Source organism: Callithrix jacchus, chromosome 7, assembly GCF_049354715.1.
Source record: "Callithrix jacchus isolate 240 chromosome 7, calJac240_pri, whole genome shotgun sequence".
Classification (NCBI taxonomy): Eukaryota; Metazoa; Chordata; class Mammalia; order Primates; family Cebidae; genus Callithrix; species Callithrix jacchus.
In genome coordinates this window covers 30077854-30099428 of record NC_133508.1, presented here as the reverse complement: position 1 = coordinate 30099428, position 21575 = coordinate 30077854, and the positions used below count along the sequence as shown (strand labels likewise).

General features: G+C 49.8%; 1 protein-coding gene across 18 annotated transcripts in view; it reads left to right on the top strand.

Annotated features, from left to right (window-relative positions):
* The window catches only part of JCAD (junctional cadherin 5 associated), a 106242-nt gene that overhangs the window by 71236 nt on the left and 13431 nt on the right, over nt 1–21575 (top strand). For 13 of the 18 annotated variants that reach the window (XM_009000118.5, XM_035307059.3, XM_035307060.3 and 10 more), the window contains one exon: nt 17066–20808. In XM_009000118.5, coding sequence (XP_008998366.2) covers nt 17066–20808 — 3743 coding nt within the window. Of the gene's footprint in view, nt 1–6776; nt 6858–17065; nt 20809–21575 lie in introns of all 18 variants that reach the window. The other 5 variants (XM_078329744.1, XM_078329747.1, XM_078329746.1 and 2 more) reach the window with 1 other exon arrangement.

Sequence of the window (21575 nt, the reverse complement as noted above, 5' to 3'; positions counted from 1 at the left end):
CCCAGAGGACGTCGGTGGCCATCCATGGCCACTCAGTGCAGCAGTGGAGGGAGCTCAGCTTGGGCCACAACTCCCCCCACCCCCACAGCAACACTGGGCCTGATTCTGCTCTCCCCAGGTGAGGCCTGTTTTCATTTGAAAGGAGCACTTGAGTCTGTAAGCTCCTGGGGTTACCCTCACTGGTTGGCCTTTTCTCAGTTCCTTGCCCTGCACCCTCCCCCAGCGGGCACGGACATGTAACAGCTCTGAGAGACCAGCTGTATCCCTTTCCTGTCTGGAGAGGCTTATAAAGACTGCATCCTGACCTGTCTACACAAGATAATGCACATAACGCCGCTCTTCTGTGGATGTCGTAAAGAAAGCATATGTGGAAGGCGGGATTATCCGTCATCTGGGGCTTAGCTGGAGTAGCATTGTCTGGTGAGAATGGTCAGGATTGTTTTTTCCTCTCTAATGATTACTATCAGTTTAGAACAGAGTTTCTGATTTAAGAACCAGCTCTATCTAGTAAAACATTTATTTTTCTTTTTCCCTTTCTTACTCTAGGGACATTTAGTAAAACTTAAAAAAGAATATAAGTATGAAGCTTTGATGAGATTTTCAAGCATGCAGGATACTTGTTTTCTAATGTGCTGAGGGGGCTGTGCTTTGAGCTCTCACTATTAGCCCATCAAGTCCTATTGAGCATCTGGGACAGGAGGAGAACGACAGTTCTGTTGTGAAGAAAGGCAAAGGAGCCTGTGAATGTGCTAAGAATCTCTGAGGCGCAGTGGAGATTTTTTGTAGTGGGGAAGGACCAAGAGTTCGTTCTCTTTCATACATAGAGTATGTAAATTGATGAGCAGACAGTAATTGTTTTTGAAAGCTACACGTTAATGTGTTGGGCCATCGTTCCCATGGCTGGTAACTTTATCAGCGTTTAAAGCACAGCAGATGGACTGTGAAGACTGACTGTGGGACTCCTGGCTCTGGGGTCCTCCTTGCCCCTTGGTTGCTGGTGGTGTCAAACCCAGCTTTTTTTTTGTTTTGTTTTTAGACAGAGTATCACTCTGTCACCCAGGCTGGAGAACAGCAGTGATCACTCCTTTCTGCAGCCTTGAATTCCTGTGCTCAAGCAATCCTCCTACTTCAGCCCCTGAGTAGCTGGGACTATAGGTGTGTGTTACTGTACCTGGCTAATTTTTTCTATTTTTTTATAGAGACAGGGTCTCACTATATTGACCAGGCCAGTCTCAAACTCCTGGCCTCAATGATCCTCCTGCCTCAGCCTCCCGAAGTGCTGGGATTACAGGCATGTAATCCACCCAGCCCAGCCCCAGCTCTTTAGTGGGCCCTGCAAACCTTCTCGTCTGAGCCCAGCCTGCCTATTCTATGCCTTCTCGCATTCCCAGTGTACCTGCCCCACAGGGCCGCTGTGTACACTCACCCTCTAAGCCTGCCTGGAAATACCCACAAGCCCTTCCACCCATCTCCCACTAGAAAACGCACCCTAGCAGTTCACCTTTTTTGGAGTTTCTTCTATTGAAATCATGCTGTCCTATGAATTCCTCCAGCATTTTCTCCTGGCCTCCGGGATTATCGGCTTCCTGCTGGCTGGTACCATATCCGATTCATCTCTGACTTGGCTAATTACTGTTAAAGATTTTTGCATTTAGTAAACACTCACATAAATCCATTGGATCAAACCTAGCACTTAGATGCCAAGGCAGTTGTGTGAGTGCTGAGTGTTTTAGAACATTGGGCTGAAATGAGACGGGACGTGGAAGAGGCTCTACCCATGACTTGTGAGAGGCTAGTTTGGGAAGGTTCTCTTGGGAAAGAAGGGATATTGGCTTCCTAGTGGGCAGCTGAGGGAGCCATCCTGATGGAATCTACCCTTCGATGCAAACTCTTTCATGGGGTGACCAGTGAATAAGGGAGGAAAAAGTAACAGCCAGAGAAGACTCAGCAAAACTTCTAGTGGGCTGAAGACTTCCTTGCAGTAAAGTTTCCCTCCTTTGTAGTTCCTTTGTGAGGCAGGAAGTGGAACCTACCTGAATGGAAAGGGAGGGGCTGTTGTAAGGATTCATGGAGAGATTCATGGACCATTCATAGGAAATGGAAAGACTGGCTGGCCTCCTTAGACATGGGAATAAGAGCACATATCCCTGGATTGTGGGTGATTCCCCTGCAGACTCATTCGTCTCTGTCTCCCATTGCCACCCATCTCTGCGTCTCTGCGTACCTATTCATGCTCCTCTTCCCTTCCCTGACAGCTTCCACTCCCTCTACCTCTGACTGGCAGAGACTTAGACTCCACCCTTGCTCCCCTTGCCGGCTCAGCTTCAGAGCCCACTGCTGACAACTGCCTGCATCTCTTCATTGAACCTTTTGAAAACATAGAGTTTTGGACAGCCGGTGGATGCTTGAGCCTGGGTTAGGGTGTCTGCCTCCTCCGATCAGAGGGGAGGGCTGGACAAGGAGAGGGAGGTCGGATGGGGAGGAGGGAATGCCTGATCTTTCCCCGCTGCAGGGGCTGGGGGTGAGGACAGTTTCCAGGCCACAGGGACTGCCTGTGTACCCCAAAACATGTTTTCTTCACAGACCATTTGACAAGTAACACCAAAGATTTGGCGTTTTCCCCCTTTTAAGTCATCGACCTCACAGAAAGCTCATCTAGATGTTAGCCCACTCCTAAATGGTCTCAGTTAACAGATTGTAGTGATGAAACTGGCTGTAGGCTTTGCGTGAAAGTCACTTATGTGGTCCAGGAAAAGACCCACAGGCCATGTCCAAAACTTGCCTGCTGACACACACACACACACACACACACACACACACACACACACACACACACAAAGTGGGCGAAGAGGAAAAACTGTGTTATCTACACATGGAGGAAACTACATGCTTAAAATACAAGTAGCCAAAACTAAATAATACTTAACGACCATTAAAATATGTAAAAGGCTGTTATCGGGCACTCAGGGTTTCCTTAATGTGTTTCCTTTGAAATATTATAATCAGAGGAAGCTGTAAAATACACTTCACATAGCAGAAGTTTAAAGCTGAAAGTTACACCGTAATTGGCTCTCCTCTGCATAGCCCCAGGAATTGTGGTGAGACTTGTGTTTGTTATCCATGAGAATAACTTGTAATTATCTCCTGTCATCGGCAGCAGTCTTAAGTAATGAGAGACTTAGCGACCTAGGGAGAGTCTCTGATGTGGCGGGTCTGGGGCCCTCAACTTGGGAGGTTTCTATTTGATCAGTAAACATCCATTCTAGATAGTGCTACTGGATATGGTAAACAGTTCATTTTCAGGGGCTTTTAAAGCTTCTCTTAAATCATATCCTGCTTATAAGGGTTTTCTAAAAACAGAGAATGCTTCAATTTTATGTTCCTCTTTGTTTTACAAATGTATACATCCAAACACGATTTGCCTTCTCACCACTGGTTTCCCATCCTAAGCATTAACTGTTGATATTTTGACCTCACCAGGGGGCCTAGTCTGTCTTTCTTGAGCTGGCTTGCTTATGAACACCAGGAAGATCCGGGCCACCTCTTTCCCCAGCATCTTCTGTATGGCCTTCTCTTTGGTCTCATTCGTAAGTGTGGAACCTTCCAGAAGGGCCTGGACACTGGCCCCATGTGACTTTTACCAGCACCAGTTTCCCCGCTAGAAAGCAGGTTGTGTCCTTTATGCTGAGCTTCTGGAAGTGCAGTGACGAGGAGGCACAGGCTTCTGGAGTGATAGGGACAATTCAGCGGTGGCACCACTGAGGGCCTCATGCATCTTGGTGGTAACACCATCCCCAAGAGGAGAGCCATTCATGTGGAATTATGCCTTCAGCTAGAGAACTGGATGAGTCCAAGAGCTAGGAAATGAGGGCAGGAATGTGACCCGTGGGTTCAAAAGAGACCCGAGTGGGTTTTCAGGTGCAGTTGCTGTGCCTCGAGGATGGCTGTGCCTCTGCATTCTCGGCAAAGGACAGGGTGTGGACTGGGTGTTGCTGGCAGCTGCTGTGCACCGGCTGTGGGCCTGGGGGCCTTTAGGCGGCCTCCCTAGGGTGTCATCACCAGACACCCAGCAGCAGGGCCCTTCTAGCTCTCGGGAACCCACCCCTAGTGACCGCCTTCCCTGCCTCTCACAGCCCTCATCTTGTGAAGAACCATGGGTCAGAGGCACCACGAACACTCCGTAATATTCATTGAATTCATTGAATAAATGAATGAATACATGAAAGCAAGAGTGGTACGAGAAAAAGGCAAATGAGAAACAAGGCTGGTCCTTCTCTGTGTCTGTGGCGGCGCTCTGGTTCACACTGGTGAAGGCAATATCTGACATGCTCTTACTAAAGAGAAAATGCTGAAATAATCTGCCTTTCCTATTAGATACGCAAGAGAGATGATGGATTAGGGCTTCTCCTGCTGCCTTGTTTTCATAAGTGAAACGTTGGTTTGCTCTGCATCCCTGTGGTGGAAATGGGTGTAGCTTCTTCCTCAGGCACCAGCCATCTCCAGGAGGAGCAGCGTCTTGTGATGACAGTCAGCCGTGTCACTCTTTCCTGGCATTGTGAAGTCCTGTTGATTACAACTTAGACAAAGACAGTACTGACCTGAAATAATCATCTTCAGACAGACGCTCAGTTCTTCACCCTTTCCTGTGCGCTGCCTGCAACCCCTGCTCCAGGTCATCGAGCAAATAGAGCTTCAAGATAACCTACTCCATGGAGAGTGTACTTCAATCGAGTGTATACTAAATGAAGCCAGGGCTTCTTATGTGTTAGACACTGTGCTAAACACTCTGAATATATTATCTCATTCCTCTCAGAATACTCAAAAAGGAAGGCTTAGTCGGTCCCTGCAGTACAGATGAAGCGTCAGAGGCAGGGGCGGTTAAGGACGCTGCAGACAGCATTCCGCTGGACAGGCACGTCGTTGGCCTTTAAACCCATGCCGACCCTCCAATGCCCAGGGCAGCTGCTCACACTCTCTTGGAAACATTGCAACACTGCTCCCTGTTGGTACAGTGAGAAGCCAGAAACCACCCCCTGGCAGCCACCCCAAGCCTTGACTGCTCTGATGACCCCGGGCAGCCATCTTTGGGTGTCGGCCACAGGTTCATCGGCCTCCCCAGGCCCAGCCACAAACAGTGTCTTCTCAGCCTACTTCTCTCCTTCTGTACCTTTCCTTCCTCAAGTTAGAAAATCCACAAGAAAGTGATGAATAACACTTTGCATATATTATCTCATTTCATCCCTCCCAGAAAACTCAAAAGGGAGGCTTCTGTCCCTGCTATACACACGAGGCATCAGAAGCCGAGGCCAGTCTGGCTGTCTAGCCATCAGGTGGGTGGGGCCGCATGTTGTAGGAGGGAACAGTGTCTGCCCTGAGTGTAGTCACCAGGACTTTGCCTGGTCACTTGGGTGGGGAACCATTTCTCTAGTGCTTCCTGCCCCTGCCTGTGAAGACACCCTTAGGGGTGGCTTCCCGGAGGCCCTGGGATGCTCCCGGGATGCTCATTGATGTGGAGGGACAGGGTCCTCTGTCAGTGGGACCCCAGCATGAGAGGAGTGTCAGCGTATGGCCCAATAGGGAGGCTGCCACAGAGTAAGGGCCACCTAGTGTGGCTTCTTGCTTTTAAATTAGAAGGCAGGCGGCAGCGCATCCTTGCTGTGATAATCAGTAAAAGGAGTGGGCTCATTTAAGTAACCGGTGTGAGTCAGAGATGAGGGGTTTGTGACCCAGCTTTTGTCCGTCCCTCAGAAGTGCCGCTGCAGGAAGGATGTGGTTCAGAGCTGCCCTGACTCACAGTGAGAGGTTCTCATGCTCTTCATCCAGGACACTAGTGCACACAGCTGGCGGCCACCCCGGGAGCCCTCACCAGCTCCACCTACCTGTTCTCATTATTTTCCTTCCCTTCCACATGGACCTTAGGCCCTTCTTCCTTCATTCATATCCCTTTCTCCATCCTGTTTCTCTCTCCTCTTTCTCCTTTTTGTCCTTTCTTTCGTTTTCTTTTGTTTTTTGTTTTTGAGACAGTGTGTCTCTCTGTCGCCCAGGCTGGAGTGCACTGGCGCCATCTCAGCTCACTGCAGCCTTGACCTTCCAAGCTCAAGCTCTCCTCCCACCTCATCCTCTTGAGTAGCTAGGACCACAGGCACTCACCACCACATCTAGCTAAATTTTGTTTTTAGTTTTTTTGTAGAGACAGGGTCTCCTTATGTTAGCCAGGCTGGTCTCTAACTCCTGGGCTCAAAGTCCTCCTGCCTCAGCCTCTCAAAGTGCTGGGATTATAGGTGTGAGCCTCTGGGCCAGGTCTCCCGTATTCTCTACCTGTAGGTTTGTCAGTGGTCCACATTGATGAGACCCCCCCCCTTCCACGAGTGCTCTCCCAGCACTTGATTTTGTTACATGCATTAAAAAAATACACTGCTAGGCTTGACATGACAGTTTCTAAGCTGGCTCCATCCTTCACATCAGCACCAGTTGTGAATTTACTAATTTATGAAAAGGAAGCAACAACCCCAAACCCCATTCCCGGGGGCAGGGCCTGTGGAGCGCGGTCTCCGACTGGCCTTCGTGTATAAAATTTCTTCACTAGGCCTTGCAAAATCAAAAGCCTACTGAAGTCCCAGCCCAAATATGATTCAGAAACCTGCTGGCAAGCACAAAAGAGCAATCTGTGTCCCTTTCTAGCAATCAGAGTCTTAAAAATATTATGGTTTGGTGGCTGGGCAGGTTGGCACTATAGTGGTGATGGATTCCAACATTTTTTTTTTTTCCATTCTGAGGTCATCTTTGTGGAAGACCCAAGCACAGGCGTTCAAAGCCCATGCCGTGGAGGAACTGTGACTTCAAGGGCTTCCATCCAGGTCAATATCAGTGGGTGCCTTTCCAAAATGCTTCCTACTTAATTTCCTCTGTGCACCATGATAACTCAAGGGCCTTTGAATTGCTTTCCTGTGCCCCTTCGTTGTATGTCCAAATTTAGCATCATGTCTAAGTCCTAAAATTTGTTATGCTTCCTCTTCCAGACCCATTATTATGTTTATGGATTTTTTAAAAAATAACAAAACTGTAACCTCCGGAATAGTCCACAGGGTACTTTATGTTTTAACTGAATCTGCCCTGTCTGTCATCTAGAGTCATTCATTGCAACATCATAAAAAGCAGGCCTGACAATGCATTAGCAGTCCCACTGGGCGTTTGTGGATTTTCTAGTTACAATTCTGCCAGCGCAACCTACAATTCTTGCTCAAATTGAACTTTCCTGGAGAGTGATGTTCATCCATTATGTTTTCAGAGCAGTTTTCTCGTTTCTGACTGACCTTTAATTTTATGCTAACCTCTATACTTCAGTCTTCATCTTCTCCAGACCCCAGATTCCCCCTTTCCAAAATTAGCCCACTTGTTACCCTGTGTCAGAGGGACATTTGCTCAGGGTGGTCTACTGAATAGACTGAGGCGTGCTGAAAAATGAAATTGCAGGCTTCCAGACCCGGAGAGCTTTCAGAGCAAATTCTGGTCATCACAGAAGCATGTCAGGCACCTGACACCAGGGTTGGTGAATATGAGTCGCTCTAGAGAGATGTCCAAAGCCCCTTCTCCCAACTGGGGAAGAAGGCTGCTCTTGGCTCTTTCAGTGAGACCTACAGCCTTGGTGCTCAGTTTCTGTATCTAGATACCAATGCTTAACTACAGGCCCCTCCGGAAGGGGAGTGGCTTTTGAAAGAACAGGCTAGGCCAACAGCAAAGAACAGTGCTGTGACCATCCACTGGTCCAGAACATGCCACTAGGGTTGGAAAGTGATGGAAAGCAGCAGGCATCTGCTAGGCTGCAGATTTGGGGACCAGGAAGGGATTGCTAGACAAAGGCATGGCTTTAGTGGGGCCTCCCCAGCCCCACTCAAATGACCACAGCAAAGCACGACCGACTGGACTTTGAGGGCCCCCACAGAAGGACCAGCCTCAGGATTTTGTTCATGGAGAAGGGAAGGATAACTTTCTTTCTCACTTCCCACAGAACCCCCAGTTCATCAGGCAGGCAGCAAGCCTCTAGCTGATTTCTTAAGTTAAACCACACATCCATCCTGTCTCCTGGGTATCAGGCCCAGTGCCAGACTGTAGCTGCCCAGGTGATAACAAGTCAGTGTGGCTCATGAGGACTTTGCAGGCCACTGAGAAGATGGAAAACGTGAGCCAATGGTTACTTTTTTTTTTTTGAGACAGAATCTCAATCTGTCCCACCCAGGCTGAGTACAATGACTCAATCTCAGCTCACTGCAACCTCTACCTCCCGGGTGCAAGCCATTCTCCTGCCTTAGTCTCTCAAGTAGTAGTCTCTCACCTGCTACTGCGCCCAGCTAATCTTTTGTATTGTTAGTAGAGATGGGGTTTCACCATGTTGGTCAGTCTGGTCTCGAACCCCTGACCTCAGGTGATCTGTCCACTTCAGCCTCCCAAGGTGCTGGGATTACAGGCATTAGCCACTGTTCCCAGCCCAAATGTCAGTATTCTAAGGAGGCTTTCACTTTTTAAAACAAGGGTATCATTTTCCATTGTGGTTGAGAAGGATTCATGTGAACAAACAGAACTGTCTCCTAATTTTTCTCATAATTAGCTGCTGCTGCATATGCAATGAATAGATTTGCTCATTTTTGGTTAGACATGTTGTTTTTCACAGGATTATATTCTAGATATTTCCCAAGCAGTTGCTAGTGGCTGTTTCGTTGGCCACATCTCTCCTGAGATTAGACATGGGGCTGTTAGCAAGGGTAACTTCTGTCTCATCTCCGTCCCGTTCGCCCAGGAATTCTGTGTAAAGCCCCCACTTGTCCCATTGAACTCATGGACACAGTTTTTCTGGGTGATCACATTCTACTTTGCTTTTCTTATCTTTTTCCCACCCTGTGTTAATATGTTTAGCATGTTTTCTAAAAGGTGCCATCGTTAATGTCTTTTAAAATGTAAGATAATTAGTTTCATTTTTCTAAAAAGAAAAATTTGATCTCATTTCCTTAAACATATCAGAAAACATGTTTTTGGCTTTGAAACCATATGCAGCAGTGCACATTTCAGCTAGTGATGGGCGTCCTATAGCGAAGCTAGTAGAAGAGCCATTCTTGCCGGGCGCGGTGGCTCATACCTGTAATCCCAGCACTTTGGGAGGCCAAGGTCAGTGGATCACGAGGCCAAGAGATCGATACCATCCTGGCCAACATGGTGAAACCCCGTCTTTAAAAAATAAAAAAATATATATATATAAAAAGAAGAGCCATTCTTGCTAACTTGTCTGAAGGAGAAATCTACCAGAGCAATCCCCATGGGGGGTCCGCTTACAACTGTCAGAGCCCACCCCTTACTAGGTACAAAATAGATGTTTATTAATTAGATGGTTTAGAGTTTTCTATGTTCTGTGGACAGCATTGTAAAACAGATAATTTAAGATTTCCCATATGACCTGTATTTTAATTAAATTAGAATTTTGGCACCTTGTGCAAACAGAAGGAAGTTTAACCCAAACTTCTCAGCGATTTTGGTCTGTTATATATGGCAGTTTTGACAAAGTCAAAGTGATAATGTGACATTTTGGGCAGAGAAGAAAACCACGTTCCCTCTGTAGGAAGTGACGGGCTATTTATATTCTCGCCCCATTTCTGTCATTTTTCATCTGTCTTCTGATTATGCTCATGGTGTGTGCTTGCGCAAGTAGCACCTTAGGATTTTAGCCCCTTCTCTAAGCACACCGTGAAACCCGAATATCAATTGAGAAAATGCGTCAAAGCCACAGGGTACGGTTTCCTCCCTACAGTCAGGCATTCCAGGAAAGCCTTCACAGGACTGTCAGGAATGAGAACGGTGCTTAATAAAAGCCCACTCACCATGAGCCTAAGAGCAGAGAGGTGAGAGGGTAGATTGTTTCTGATGCAAAGGCCCAGCCACATACTTCCTCGATTTCTTATAGGCTTTCACAGTGGGATGTAACAATTATGATGCCTTATTAAGTTGTCATTTTTAAGTCTTGCCCTTGGATTTTCTATAGCGTCTGAGAGCCTGTAGACAGTAGGTGCTGAAGACTTTTCAGTGCTTTGTTTTCTATAGTGTTTCTCAGGCTACTGATGGGCAGTCACATGGGAGTCCCCAAGGGAAGACTGTGGCTTCTGGAGCTGGAATCCTGGCTCCCTGAAGTGGGGAGGGAGGGAGGGAGGAAGAAAGGGGGTGTGCAGGAGGGCCAGTGGCGATGGCTTCCAAAATGACTAATCCTTATAGAACCTCACCAGGAAGCCCTCTACTTAGCGTTCAAAACCCAAATGCTCAAAACAGAATTTCAATGACAACAAAAGCGACACAGAAATTGTGACCTCCTACTACTGTGCCTGGTGTTAAGACAGCCTACACCACGTACAGGTTGTCAACACAGAAGCAGAGGCTGCTCAGTGGCAAATGTCTTACCTCAGATTGATTTTGGAAGTTTCTACTTTTCCAGCCCATAACTAAGCTTTGTTGTAAGTGGCTGCCTAACAAGTCATCTGGGGGTAGGAGTGAATACAGAATTTTCTTTTTTTAAAGATAGAGTCTCACCCTGTTGCCCAGGCTGGAGTGCAATGGTGCGATCTCAGCTTGCTGCAACCTCTGCCTCCTGGGTTCACATGATTCTCCGCCTCAGCTTCCCGAGTAGCTGGGATTACAGGCATCTGCCACCACACCCAGTTAATTTTTGCATTTTTAGTAGAGACGGTGTTTCACCATGTTGGCCAGGCTGGTCCCACCTCGGCCTCCCAAAGCACTGGGATTACAGGTGTGAGCCACCATGCCTGGTTTTTTTTTTGAGACGGAGTCTTGCTCTGTTGCCCAGGCTGGAGTACAGTGGTGCAGTCTCAGCTCACTGCAACCTCTGCCTCCTGGGTTCAAGCAATTTTTCCCACCTCAGCCTCCCGAGTAGAAGGGATTACAGGTGCCTGCCACCATGCCCGGCTGATTTTTGTATTTTCAGTAGAGATGGGGTTTCACTATGTTGCCAAGGTTGGTCTCAAACTCCTGACCTCAGGTGATCCACGCACCTCAGCCTGCTGAGATTATGGGCGTGAGTCACAGCACCCGGCCTTAGATACAGAATTTGAGGGGCTATCCTTACCTTTTAAGACAAAGAGGTAATTCCAAAATAAGAATAGTAGTAATAAAAATATAAGTTTTTGCCAGAGGCTCCTGCCCACAGCTTTCTGCCTGTGTGAGTGGAAGGGCGGTCCTGCAGCCCAGTCCCCGCAGGGACTCTTACCAGGCTTCACGCACTGTTGCTGTATAGTCAGCCCAGTCCCCGCAGGAACTCTTACCAGGCTTCACGCACTGTTGCTGTATAGTCAGCCCAGTCCCCGCAGGGACTCTTACCAGGCTTCACGCACTGTTGCTGCAGTCAGCCCATTCCCCGCAGGGACTCTTACCAGGCTTCACGCACTGTTGCTGTATAGTCAGCCCAGTCCCCGCAGGGACTCTTACCAGGCTTCACGCACTGTTGCTGTATAGTCAGCCCAGTCCCCGCAGGGACTCTTACCAGGCTTCACGCACTGTTGCTGTAGTCAGCCCAGTCCCCGCAGGGACTCTTACCAGGCTTCACGCACTGTTGCTGTATAGTCAGCCCAGTCCCCGCAGGGACTCTTACCAGGCTTCACGCACTGTTGCTGTATAGTCAGCCCAGTCCCCGCAGGGACTCTAACCAGGCTTCACGCACTGTTGCTGTATAGTCAGCCCAGTCCCCGCAGGGACTCTTACCAGGCTTCACGCACTGTTGCTGTATAGTCAGCCCAGTCCCCGCAGGGACTCTTACCAGGCTTCACGCACTGTTGCTGTAGTCAGCCCAGTCCCCGCAGGGACTCTTACCAGGCTTCACGCACTGTTGCTGTAGTCAGCCCAGTCCCCGCAGGGACTCTTACCAGGCTTCACGCACTGTTGCTGTAGTCAGCCCAGTCCCCGCAGGGACTCTTACCAGGCTTCACGCACTGTTGCTGTAGTCAGCCCAGTCCCCGCAGGGACTCTTACCAGGCTTCACGCACTGTTGCTGTAGTCAGCCCAGTCCCCGCAGGGACTCTTACCAGGCTTCACGCACTGTTGCTGTATAGTCAACCCAGTCCCCGCAGGGACTCTTACCAGGCTTCACGCACTGTTGCTGTATAATCAGCCCAGTCCCCGCAGGGACTCTTACCAGGCTTCACGCACTGTTGCTGTATAGTCAGCCCAGTCCCCGCAGGGACTCTTACCAGGCTTCACGCACTGTTGCTGTATAGTCAGCCCAGTCCCCGCAGGGACTCTTACCAGGCTTCACGCACTGTTGCTGTAGTCAGCCCAGTCCCCGCAGGGACTCTTACCAGGCTTCACGCACTGTTGCTGTATAGTCAGCCCAGTCCCCGCAGGGACTCTTACCAGGCTTCACGCACTGTTGCTGTAGTCAGCCCAGTCCCCGCAGGGACTCTTACCAGGCTTCACGCACTGTTGCTGTATAGTCAGCCCAGTCCCCGCAGGGACTCTTACCAGGCTTCACGCACTGTTGCTGTAGTCAGCCCAGTCCCCGCAGGGACTCTTACCAGGCTTCACGCACTGTTGCTGTATAGTCAGCCCAGTCCCCGCAGGGACTCTTACCAGGCTTCACGCACTGTTGCTGTATAGTCAGCCCAGTCCCCGCAGGGACTCTTACCAGGCTTCACGCACTGTTGCTGTAGTCAGCCCAGTCCCCGCAGGGACTCTTACCAGGCTTCACGCACTGTTGCTGTATAGTCAGCCCAGTCCCCGCAGGGACTCTTACCAGGCTTCACGCACTGTTGCTGCAGTCAGCCCAGTCCCCGCAGGGACTCTTACCAGGCTTCACGCACTGTTGCTGTATAGTCAGCCCAGTCCCCGCAGGGACTCTTACCAGGCTTCACGCACTGTTGCTGTATAGTCAGCCCAGTCCCCGCAGGGACTCTTACCAGGCTTCATGCACTGTTGCTGTATAGTCAGCCCAGTCCCCGCAGGGACTCTTACCAGGCTTCACGCACTGTTGCTGCAGTCAGCCCAGTCCCCGCAGGGACTCTTACCAGGCTTCACGCACTGTTGCTGTATAGTCAACCCAGTCCCCGCAGGGACTCTTACCAGGCTTCACGCACTGTTGCTGTATAGTCAGCCCAGTCCCCGCAGGGACTCTTACCAGGCTTCATGCACTGTTGCTGTAGTCAGCCCAGTCCCCGCAGGGACTCTTACCAGGCTTCACACACGGTTGCTGTATAGTGCAGGTGGCTTCGCACCTCTTGGTTTCGTGTTGTGTTTACCCTGCTGTGCCACCAGCTGAAAAGCAGACTGTGTTGCCCAAATCATTTGAAACCCCAAAATGTGTAATAACATTTAAGCACATGGAGAAAAAGAAATTTACCTCATTAGTAATCAAAGAAATGCAAATAAAAGTAATGAGAATTTATGGGGAAAAAATCATTGTAGTAACTACGACTGAAGAGGTTCAGTGACCGGGTGCAGTGGCTCAAAATCCCAGCACTTTGGGAGGCCAAGGCAAGTGGATCATGAAGTCAAGAGATTGAGACCATTCTGGCTAACATGGTGAAACCCATCTCTACTAAATATACAAAAAATTAGTGCACCTGTAGTCCCAGCTACTCAGAAGGCTGAGTCAGGAGAATCGCTTGAACCGGCAAGGTGGAGGTTGCAGTGAGCCGAGATCGTGCCACTGCACTTCAGCTTGGCGACAGAGCAGGACTCCGTCTCAAAAAAAAAAAAAAAAGAAAAAGAAAAGGTTCTGCAAGTCCAGCTCTTCTCTGCACTGCAGGAGGGACTATAAATTGGATGGTTTCTCTAGGGTCAAATTGACAATATGCATAACACAACATCCCACACAATCTCACTTCTTTTCTAAGGATTTACTCTAAATGATCAGAGACCTGTATCACATGTTTGTATACAATAGTGTGTCTCAAAGTGTTTTAGAATAGAACCCACATCAATGTCAGCGTTGTAAAGGGTTAAGTAGATCACACGTGTGTGATGGAATACAATTCGTCCATGAACATTAATTATGCTGGAAGAAGTAAAACCCAGGGTTAAGTGATGCGCTTTAGGTTCATACTTCCTGGCTTAGAACTCTTCCCAAGTCCTTGCAAGCTGGGTAATGTGGGGAAATCATTTAACCTACCTATGCCTCAGTTTTCTTATCTGAAAAAGGGAGAAATAGTGGTAATTGTAATGTCGAAATGAAATAATTCACTTGGCAGGCTTAGCACCATGCATGGTGTCCAGCAAATGTTAGTATTAAGCAAGTTACTTAACACCTGGGACTCAGTTTCCGCCTCTGTAAAATGGGAATGACAGTAGCTTCTACCTCAGAAGGATGTTGGTGAAGCTTAAATGAGTTAGTATGCAGAGAGTGCATGGCATGGACCTAGCACACAGCAACCACCGGGTAAGTGGCTGCTGCCATTGGTGCTACAAGCGTCGGGAAATGTTCACGTAACACCAGATACCTAGTAAAATACTCAGGCTGTTCAGAAATTCACATGCTCACACACACGTAGGTGAGAAGGTATGCATAAAAGTAACTATCTCTGAGTAGAAAGATTATAAGCAATTTTTGTTTTTTGAAATGTTTTTATATTCTTCCAACATTCATTTTCAACAATGAATACATTACTTTAATAATTTAAGAAGCAAACAGCTATCTTAGACTTGAAGCATTTTTCAATGTCAGCCTCGCCCATGGTGAATCAAAACTGTTGAGGCCCTGAACTTCCTTCCAGTTAATGGTTTTTCCCTATTATAAAGCCCTAGTCTCAGATCATTCATAGGTGGTAGCTTAATATTTCCACACATTAAGCTGAGTAACAGTGCTCTTCAGATACTTTCTTTTGGTTGCTTTAGAACTGTGATTCTAAACTCTGGAGGCGTGCTAGAGTCATTTGGGAGATTTTGAAATATACTGGCTCCTCGTTAGACCAGTTACATCCACATATTTGGAGATGGGCCCTGGGCATTGGTATCTTTTAAAGACTCAAAAGGAAATCCTAATGTGTGGCCCTGTAGTGAACAGCACCCTGCATTTGATACTACCATTTCCTGCCTTGCAGAGAGTTTCAACCCATGAACAGGGCTCCCCTCTTCTGCTACTCAATCTCAGTGTGAGTCCTAACAGTGTTTCCCAAAATTGAGGATGAGAATCCTCTGAACTGTTTGTTAAAAATACAGATAGGGCCAGTGCAGTGGCTCGCTCCTATAATCCCAGTACTTTGGAAGGCTGAGGTGGGAGGATGACTTGAGGTCAGAAGTTCAAGACCAGCCTGGCCAACATGATGAAACGCTGTCTCTACTAAAAATACAACAATTAGCTGGGTGTGGTGGCAGGCACCTATAATTCCAGCTACTCGGGAGGCTGAGGCACAAGAATTGCTTGCACCCAAGAGGCAGAGGTTACAGTGAGCTGAGATAGTGCCACTGCACTCCAGCCTGGGCAATAGAGCGATATTCAAGTCTCAAAAAAAAAAAATATACAGATGGGTCAGGCATGGTGCTTTATGTCTGTAATCCCAACACATTAGGAGGCTAAGGTAGGAGGATTTCATGATCCAGGAGATCAAGGCCAGACTGAACAACATAGCAAGACCTCATTTCCACAAAAACATCTTAAAAACTAGCAAGGCATGGTGGCGTGCCTGTATTCAGTCCCAGCTACTTGGGAGGCTGAAGTGGAAAGATTGCTTGAGCCCAGGAGTTTGAGTCTGTGGTGGTGAGCCATGATTATACCACTGCACCCAGTCGGGGTGATAGAGTGAGACCCTGTCTCAAAAATAAATATGTAAATAAAAATCTAAATGCAAATGCCTGGGCCCTAACCCAGACCTACCAAGTCTGAACTTTCAGAGGGAGAGACTTGGTAATGTGTATATTTTACAAGCCCGCTGGGTGATGCTTCCCATCAGAGAGATGAGGGGATTTTGCCAGAGACATCTTTCTCAGTCTTGGCTGCACACTGGGAATCCCTGGAGACACTCGGAGAAGCTCAGATGCCTGGCCGCCTTCTCCCCATTTACTACCCGCACATCTAAGATTGTAATGTAATGTGTCTAGGATCCTGCCTGGCGTCTGGGTTTTTGAAGTCCTCCTGGATTCTAATCTGCAGTCAAGGTGAGCAGCCACCAGCAATGATGGTTCCCAAAGTAAGGCCCTGGGACCAGCAGCCTCAGCATCACCTGGGAACTTGCAGATTACGGAGCCCCCACCCAGACCCGCCAGATGAGAAGCTGGGGATGGGACCCAGCGATCTGTATCTCACCAGTTCCAGGACTCGGTGACTCTGATTCCCGCTAGAGTTTCAGAACCGCTGCTGAAAAGCAATATTGTTAAAAGCAGGTTCCCAGATTGCCTCCCAGAGATTGGACAGGATATCTAGACTGAGACGGGAGTGTGCTCCAAGTGGTGTAGGACCACACCTTGAGAAGCACTGCTGCAGGGTTAACTCTTGTTGCCTCAGGCATCTCTGTTCTCATGAGGCAGGGTCTCACTCTGTTGCCCGGGCTGGAATGCAGTGGCGCAATCACAGCTCACTGCATCCTCGAACTCCTGGGTGCAAGCAGTTCTCCCTCATACTCTGGAGTTGTTGAGACAGGTGGGCATTACCAAGCCGGGCTTATTTTTAAATTTTATGTAGAGACAGCATCTTACCGTTGTGCAGGCTGTTCTCAGACTCCTGGCCTCAAGACAGTCTCCCACCTTGGCCTCCCATAGTGTTGGGATTACAGGCATGAGCCACCGTGCCCGGTCCCCCACTTGGGCATTGTAAAGTTTTTAAGGACGTTGACATCTCTGGAGTACACCCAACATCCGTGTATTCTTGTGGGCCGCCCACTGCTGCCCCTTCTTGGCCCTTGATGCCAAAACATATGGCTGTCTTCCAACCATAATTAATGGGATATGTTTTCTTTAAAGCTGGCAAGTACTATGGCTGGGAATCAGGCTTTCAAAGTTGCTGACCTGAGTTTGACTTTGAACGCCAGTCACAGAAGCCGATGACGGCGTGTTCCTTCTGTGCCTAACGTCTGTGCCTCTTTGCTTGTAGGTGTTATAATCATCCTGCCTCAGCACGGTCCTCTCATCATCCCTCGACTGGTAACGACCAAGCCCAGAGGAGAAGAGGACGGCCAGCAGCCAGGAGCCAGAAGCCGAAGGGTCGTGAAGACCTGGAGGCCAGAGGCATGGCCCAAGCCCACAGCCTGCCTGTCCACATGAGGGAGGGTCCCTGGGAGGTTGGAGGAAGGTCAGAGCATGTGATGAAGAAGGCAGTTTGGGATGAAGAGTTGAGAATGTCGGCTCCTGCCAAGTGGCAGAACGTCAGCCTGGAAAGCTGGAGCCAGCCACGGAAATTAGGGAGGCAGATGTCTGATGGGGATGGGGAGAGACTGTTTCAAGACCTGTACCCATTCATTCAAGGAGAACACGTGTTGAATTCTCAGAACAAAGGGAAATCCCGCTCACTGCCTAAAGTTCTTTCCCCCGAGAGCCTGGGTTGCACGGAAATTCCCATTCCATTACATGACAGGCATTCACCTAAAATGCCACCATATCCTCCCACTTGCGCACCAAATCTGGACTCCTCGAGGAATTCTGAGAAAGTTGGCTGCTCGGCCCCATTTCCCCGGCCTAAGTTTGGGAGGCCTCTCAAGCCCCCATCTTATGGCTCACACCAGCAATCTAGGGGAGGAGCAGACAGCAGTGACTCTCAGGACAGCCAGCAGATCGATGCCTATGTCCCCAGGCACGAGCTCTGCCTGTCAGACCCGGGGTTGGAACCTCCAGTGTACGTGCCTCCGCCCTCATACAGGTCGCCCCCACAGAACATCCCAAACCCCTACTTAGAAGACACGGCACCAGTAAATGTGTGTGGCGGTCACAGCCAACAGCAGTCTCCGACCGAGAAGGCTGGGGCCAGCGGTCAGCCTCCTTTGCGCCCCGCTGGAACTGGGAATGAGTATGGTGCCAGCCCCCGCTCACCTCAGGGGCTCCCTACACACCCCCGACCTGTCACTGCCTACGATGGCTTCGTTCAGTACATTCCCTTTGACGATCCACGGTTACGACATTTTAAACTAGCTCAGCCCCAGGGTTTCTGTGAAGATAAAAAACTTGACGATAAATCATATAACTCCAGTCCTGTCACTGCCCAAGAGCCGGCTCATGGAGGAATGCAGGCTGATGGTGCTACCTGGAATCCACAGAGCTTGATACCCCCATCAGGGGATGAGAGGGGCCCGGTCTTGGCCAATCCCAGCCCCCGGTGGCTGTGGGGCCAGCTCCCTGGGGATGGGGAAAACAGTGCCCTCCCCAACCAGAGAGACCGCTGTGTGGCGAGGGGACAGTGGCCTGACATGAGAGGCAGCCAGCATGGGCATGCCGGAAGGCAAGTTTCCCTCCTATACTCCCAGGGCGAGAGCACCTGTGAAACTCAAACCAAGCTCAAAAAGTTCGAAGCTGGGAGTCGCACCAAGAAAAGTTCAAAGAAAAAAATGAACGAGACTATATTTTGTTTGGTTTCTATCCCGGTGAAATCAGAATCACATCTGCCAGATAGAGATATGGACAACAATGACTTAAAGCCCAGCGCTGATCAAAAGAATGGGTCTGATAAGAGCCCAGCGCTGCAAGAACAGAGTCTGCTGAGCATGTCTTCCACCGACCTGGAGCTGCAGGCCCTCACAGGAAGCATGGCGGGGCGAACGGAGTTCCAAAAACAAGATCTGGGGGAACCAGAAGAAGACAGACAAACAAATGACCTCAGATTCATCCACCTCACAAAGCACAGAGAACTCAAGCATTCTGGCTCTTGGCCGGGGCACCGGTACAGGGATCAGCAGACACAAACCAGTTTCTCCGAGGAGCCCCAAAGCTCGCAGCTGCTCCCTGGTGCAAAGCTGGAAGGGTCAAGTCAGGCACCCCCGAGTCCAAAAGGTTTGGACCCTGCTGCCTCCGAAGCTCAGACGCACACGGCATTCCCTTACGGTGACCACAAACAGAGGCCAGGTGCCCGTAACCTGAAGGGCCACAGGTCCCTCAGCCCATCCAGCAACAGTGCTTTCTCAAGGACTTCCTTGTCCGTAGATCAGGCACCGGTGCCAAAAGCAGGCCGAAGTCAGCCCTTCGTGGATGTCCACAGGCTCGGAGGCCACCCTGAGCCTAAGCGGGAGGTGGTGAAGGGCGAGCCTACAGGCCCGTGCAACAGTAAACAACTCTTCGGGCAGTTTCTCCTGAAACCGGTCAGCCGTCGTCCCTGGGATTTGATCAGTCAGTTAGAAAGTTTTAACAAGGAGCTCCAGGAAGAGGAAGAAAGCAGCAGTAGCAGTAGCAGCAGCAGCAGCAGCGGTGAGGAAAGTGAGGCGGAGCCGCCGCAGGAGAATGTGGGCTTCCGTGGAAACAGCCCGGAAGTGACGGTTGAGCCACAGCCGAGGATGTGGGTGCCGGAGAGCCCCGTGTGCAGGTCGGGAAGAGGTGAGAGTAAGTCTGAGAGCTGGAGTGATGAGTGGGGGCCTGGCCACCCGCGTGCCTGGCCTCTATCCCCAGGCCGCTGTCGCGTGGAAGACGGTGGCGGTGCGCCTTTCTGGTCAGCAGATGAAAGCATGAGTGCGCAAAAGAGACACCCGGAGGTTAGCAATGGAATGGACGGGCCAGCGGGCAGCCCAGTTCCTGTGACGAGAATGTCTTCAAGATCAAGTGACGCAAAACCAGTGCCCCTGTCCTATCCAGCTGAACCTAGGGAGCCCCAGGGAAGTCAGAAATTCACCAGTGCTTTCAGCTCTGTGAAACCGAGCGAAGCGGTCCCTCGGCAGGTTGACAGTGGTGGAGAGAGGGGCGCAGGGCTCCCGCTGCCCCTGTCTAACAAGAACCGGGGGCTCTCAGCTCCAGATTTACGGTCCGTGGGGCTCACCCCTGGGCAAGAGCAGGGTGCCAGCGAGCTAGAGGGGTCTTTGGGTGAAGCGAGTGTGGTAGAAATCCCCCCAGGTGAGTCCTTGCAAGCCAGGGCTGCAAGGATCCTGGGCATTGAGGTGGCGGTGGAGTCCCTCCTGCCGGGAACACAGAGAGCAGGACAGAACCAACCTGCTGAGCCCGACGCAAGTGCCTGCACCCCAGAGTCCCCCCAGGAAGAGTCGCCGACTGGCCCAGAACCGGCAGCTGTCCCCAGGGTGTCCACCGATTCCTTTTATGGCAGGCGGAAGTGCGGCTGGACCAAGAGCCCTCTCTTTGTAGGGGACAGGGACAGTGCCAAGCGGGCTCCTCAGGCTTTTGAGGACTCAGATGTGGACGGGGTGGTCACCAGCACAGCCCCCGTCCCTGAGCCTGAGCCTAGCCCCTCGGAATCCGAGTTCTTTGAACAAAAGGATGTGGAGGCAAAACCACCCTTCAGGTCCACTTTGTTTCATTTTGTAGAAGGAACCCCAAGTGTGGCAGGCTCAGAAAAGCGACTCAGAAGCCCTTCCAAAGTGATAGAAAGTTTACAAGAGAAGCTAGCCTCCCCGCCTAGGAAAGCAGACGCTGACCGCATGATGAGAATGAAAGAGGTGAGTTCTGTGTCGCGGATGAGATTCCTCAGCTCTAGGAATGCCGACTACGTGGAGGAGGCTGAGGAACTGAAGGCCACCACGAGGGGCCAGGCTGGGCTCCCGGGAGGCCCCGTGTCTCCTGGTGGCCGGGATCAGGCCTGGAGAGGGGGCCACTCACTCTCCATCTCCGAGGACAGCGTCTCTAAGGAAGAGAAGGAGCATCCAGCAGCACAAAAGGAGAAGAGCCTGGATGAAGACTTCTGGTGTCCAGGTGAGGAATCAGGCAGGCAGGCAGGAGCTTGGCATGCATTTGGAGTCTTTATTTAAAAAATACCAGGTTGGTGGATAATGTAAATCTGCATATTCAGAAAAGATCAAGTTGACCCTGGGAAATGTGTTATCAAAAGATTCCTCAGTTTCAAAGAATTATGCAGAAGCCATCTTTAAAATTCAAGATCTTGCAATGTATTTCATTTATTTTATTTTTTTGAGATAGCATCTCACTGCATTGCCTAGGCAGGAGTTGAGTGTCGCAGTCTCTGCTCACTGCAACCTCCGCTGCTTCCTGGGCTCAAGTGATCCTCCCACCTCAGCCTCCCGAGTAGTTGAGGCCACAGGCGTGTGCCACCATCTCCAGCTAATTTTTTAACTTTTTTTGTAGAGACGGTATCCCACTATGTTACTCAGGCTGGTCTTGAACTCCTGAGCTCAGGTGATCCTCTTGCCTTGGCCTCCCAAAGTGCTAGAATTATAGGCATGAGCCACTATGCCCAGCCTCTTGCAGTGTCTTTTAAATGAGTATATCTTTAGAGAAAGTATGTAAACCACTATGTGTTGTCTACATAAATAACTTTCAAGCCTCTTAATGTGAAGAGGTAAATCAATAAAGTATTCCAACTTTGTGCAGGCCCCTGTGAATCTCGCTGGAGACCACAGCACATGTACTGTCTACTGTCTTCTCAAGTCATAGGCATTCATTCACCCTAACAGCCCTCAGTGCCCTTTACCAACCTAAAAAAGATGGCATAGCAAGGTGAT